At 42.5% G+C, this 2,569-nt stretch overlaps 1 protein-coding gene across 1 annotated transcript in view; it reads left to right on the top strand.

Moving 5' to 3' along the window:
- The window catches only part of LOC121871542 (transcription cofactor vestigial-like protein 2), a gene marked incomplete in the record, with an annotated part of 118,592 nt that extends 116,408 nt beyond the window's left edge, over nucleotides 1-2,184 (top strand). The window contains 1 exon segment of the mRNA XM_042373985.1: nucleotides 2,011-2,184. Within this exon segment, the coding sequence (XP_042229919.1) occupies nucleotides 2,011-2,028 (18 nt within the window).
- Nucleotides 2,185-2,569: the final 385 nt, after the last annotated feature.

Genomic DNA, 2,569 nt, shown 5'->3' with positions numbered 1-2,569 from the left:
TGAGTGTTAGTGATGTATGTATGAGTGTTAGTGATGTATGTATGAGTGTTAGTGATGTATGTATGAGTGTTAGTGATGTATGTATGAGTGTTAGTGATGTATGGATGAGTGTTAGTGATGTATGTATGAGTGTTAGTGATGTATGGATGAGGTTAGTGATGTATGTATGAGTGTTAGTGATGTATGGATGAGTGTTAGTGATGTATGGATGAGTGTTAGTGATGTATGAGTGTTAGTGATGTATGGATGAGTGTTAGTGATGTATGTATATGAGTGTTAGTGATGTATGGATGAGTGTTAGTGATGTATGTATGAGTGTTAGTGATGTATGTATGAGTGTTAGTGATGTATGTATGAGTGTTAGTGATGTATGTATGAGTGTTAGTGATGTATGTATGAGTGTTAGTGATGTATGTATGAGTGTTAGTGATGTATGTAAGGAGTGTTAGTGATGTATGTGTGAATGTTAGTGATGTATGTGTGAGTGTTAGTGATGTATGTGTGAGTGTTAGTGATGTATGGATGAGTGTTAGTGATGTATGTATGAGTGTTAGTGATGTATGTGTGGAGTGTTAGTGATGGGAGTGTTAGTGATGTATGGATGAGTGTTAGTGATGTATGTATGAGTGTAGTGATGTATGTGTGGAGTGTTAGTGATGTATGATGAGTGTTAGTGATGTATGGATGAGTGTTAGTGATGTATGTATGAGTGTCAGTGTCGTATGTATACTGGTGATAAGTATGAGTACAAGTGCTAAAGGAATTTTAAATAGTGATATATACTGTATAAGAGGATTATAGTGTATCTCTATATGGGTTATGAACCCGATAGAGGACGTGTTTATATAACCTACTGCTGTAACACACACACACACACACAACAATATAACCTGGTAAATGAAGTTAAATGGAAGGGAAGGAGGTTAAAACTATAATTATGGTAATATAATAGGTTGTTGGGTGAAGGAGTGTCTCACAGTATATTGTGAGGAGAGACAAGTGTAGGGACGGAGAGAGACAGATAGAGGCGACAAGTAGACTGAATAGGAGAAATAAATTTACAAGGAGAGACGGCAAGGGGGGGAGGAGAAGGCAGATGGAGGAGAAGGAGGACTGGTGGGAGGAGGACCACCATAACACACCCCTTGTCTTATAAAGAGGGGGAGGATAGGAGAAGAGGGGGAGGAGGAGGACCACCATAACACACCCCTTGTCTTATAAAGAGGGGGAGGATAGGAGGAAGAGGAAGAGGAGGAGGAGGACCACCACCATAACACACCTATATTTAAAGAGGAGGAGAGGGGGGGAGGAGGAGGAGGAGGAGGACCCCATAGCACAACCCTGCCTTAGGAAGGGGAGGAGAGGGGGGGGGGAAAGGAGGAGGAGGAGGAAGAGGAGGATCACCACCATAACACACACCCATATCTTAGAGAGGAGGAGGAGGATGACCCCATAACACACCCTTGTCTAGGGAAGAGGAGGGAGGAGGAGGAGGAGGAGGAGGAGGAGGAGGAGGAGGAGGAGGAGGAGGAGGAGGAGGAGGAGGAGAATTAAGTGGAGTAGAAGGAGGAGAAAGAGGAGGAGGAGGAGGAGGAGGAGGAACAGAAAGAAGAAGGCCACTGTTAGAGTGAAACTTAATAACTTGCAGGCAGAGATGTAAGAGTCCCATTGCGAGGCATTTCTGAAAAGTTAAGCATGTGACACGTACACGACAACGTCATTAAAAAAAAGACATTACAAAAATATATTTTTCATATTTAGTTAAGAAACCAATTAAATTTTATTTATAAATACACGAAACTGCTATACTAAGATAAAGGTGATATTATTGTGAGACGGTATAAGTTTTAGCATACAAATAGTAATTAATTTTCTTCTTCTTATTCTTCTTATTAGTAATTATTATTAATATTATCTAAATGCTTTTCACTGTATATTCCCATACATGACTGCAACATACCACTACCCTTGTTATCCACAGCCTAGCTGGGCCTGCAGGAAGGCAGTAGCGACCTGTACTGGTTCTAGAACTTAGCCTGAGCCACACCCACGCCCATACTCCCACCTGCGCCCACGTCGAGGCTAGCATCGCCTTCATAGACACTATACATGTGAAGTATAGCAAGATGTAGCACTGAGGCTGTCCATGGACCACTGTAAGGGCTACATCATCTCACAATATCGAGTCTATGTTAGCTCTCGCCAAAACTATCACTAGCAACAGGACAGTCACCAGGATGAGATCTGAGCAGCAACATGGATCACCAAGTGTCTTCACCACAGAGGAGAGACGAGGAAAATGGTCTCTTAGGGTCACCATCAGAGATATTTCCCAGGCCAAGACCAAGAGTCTTACTGGAGGTGTCAAAACTTATGCCCAAATCACCACCAGTTTCACCAGGACCAGCCGGAGAATTATCACCAGGACCACAAGACGTCATCAAGAATCACAAAATGCTTCACCAGAATGAAGGAAGATTTTCAGGCGCCATAATACTGTACACTTGCCAGATGAGTGGTGACCCTGCCCTGTACAAGGTGGTAGTCAGTAAACATTATTAAACCTTGG

Source organism: Homarus americanus, unplaced genomic scaffold (genome assembly GCF_018991925.1).
Source record: "Homarus americanus isolate GMGI-L3 unplaced genomic scaffold, GMGI_Hamer_2.0 scaffold45698, whole genome shotgun sequence".
Classification (NCBI taxonomy): domain Eukaryota; kingdom Metazoa; phylum Arthropoda; class Malacostraca; order Decapoda; family Nephropidae; genus Homarus; species Homarus americanus.
This window is presented reverse-complemented; position numbering and strand designations above follow the sequence as displayed.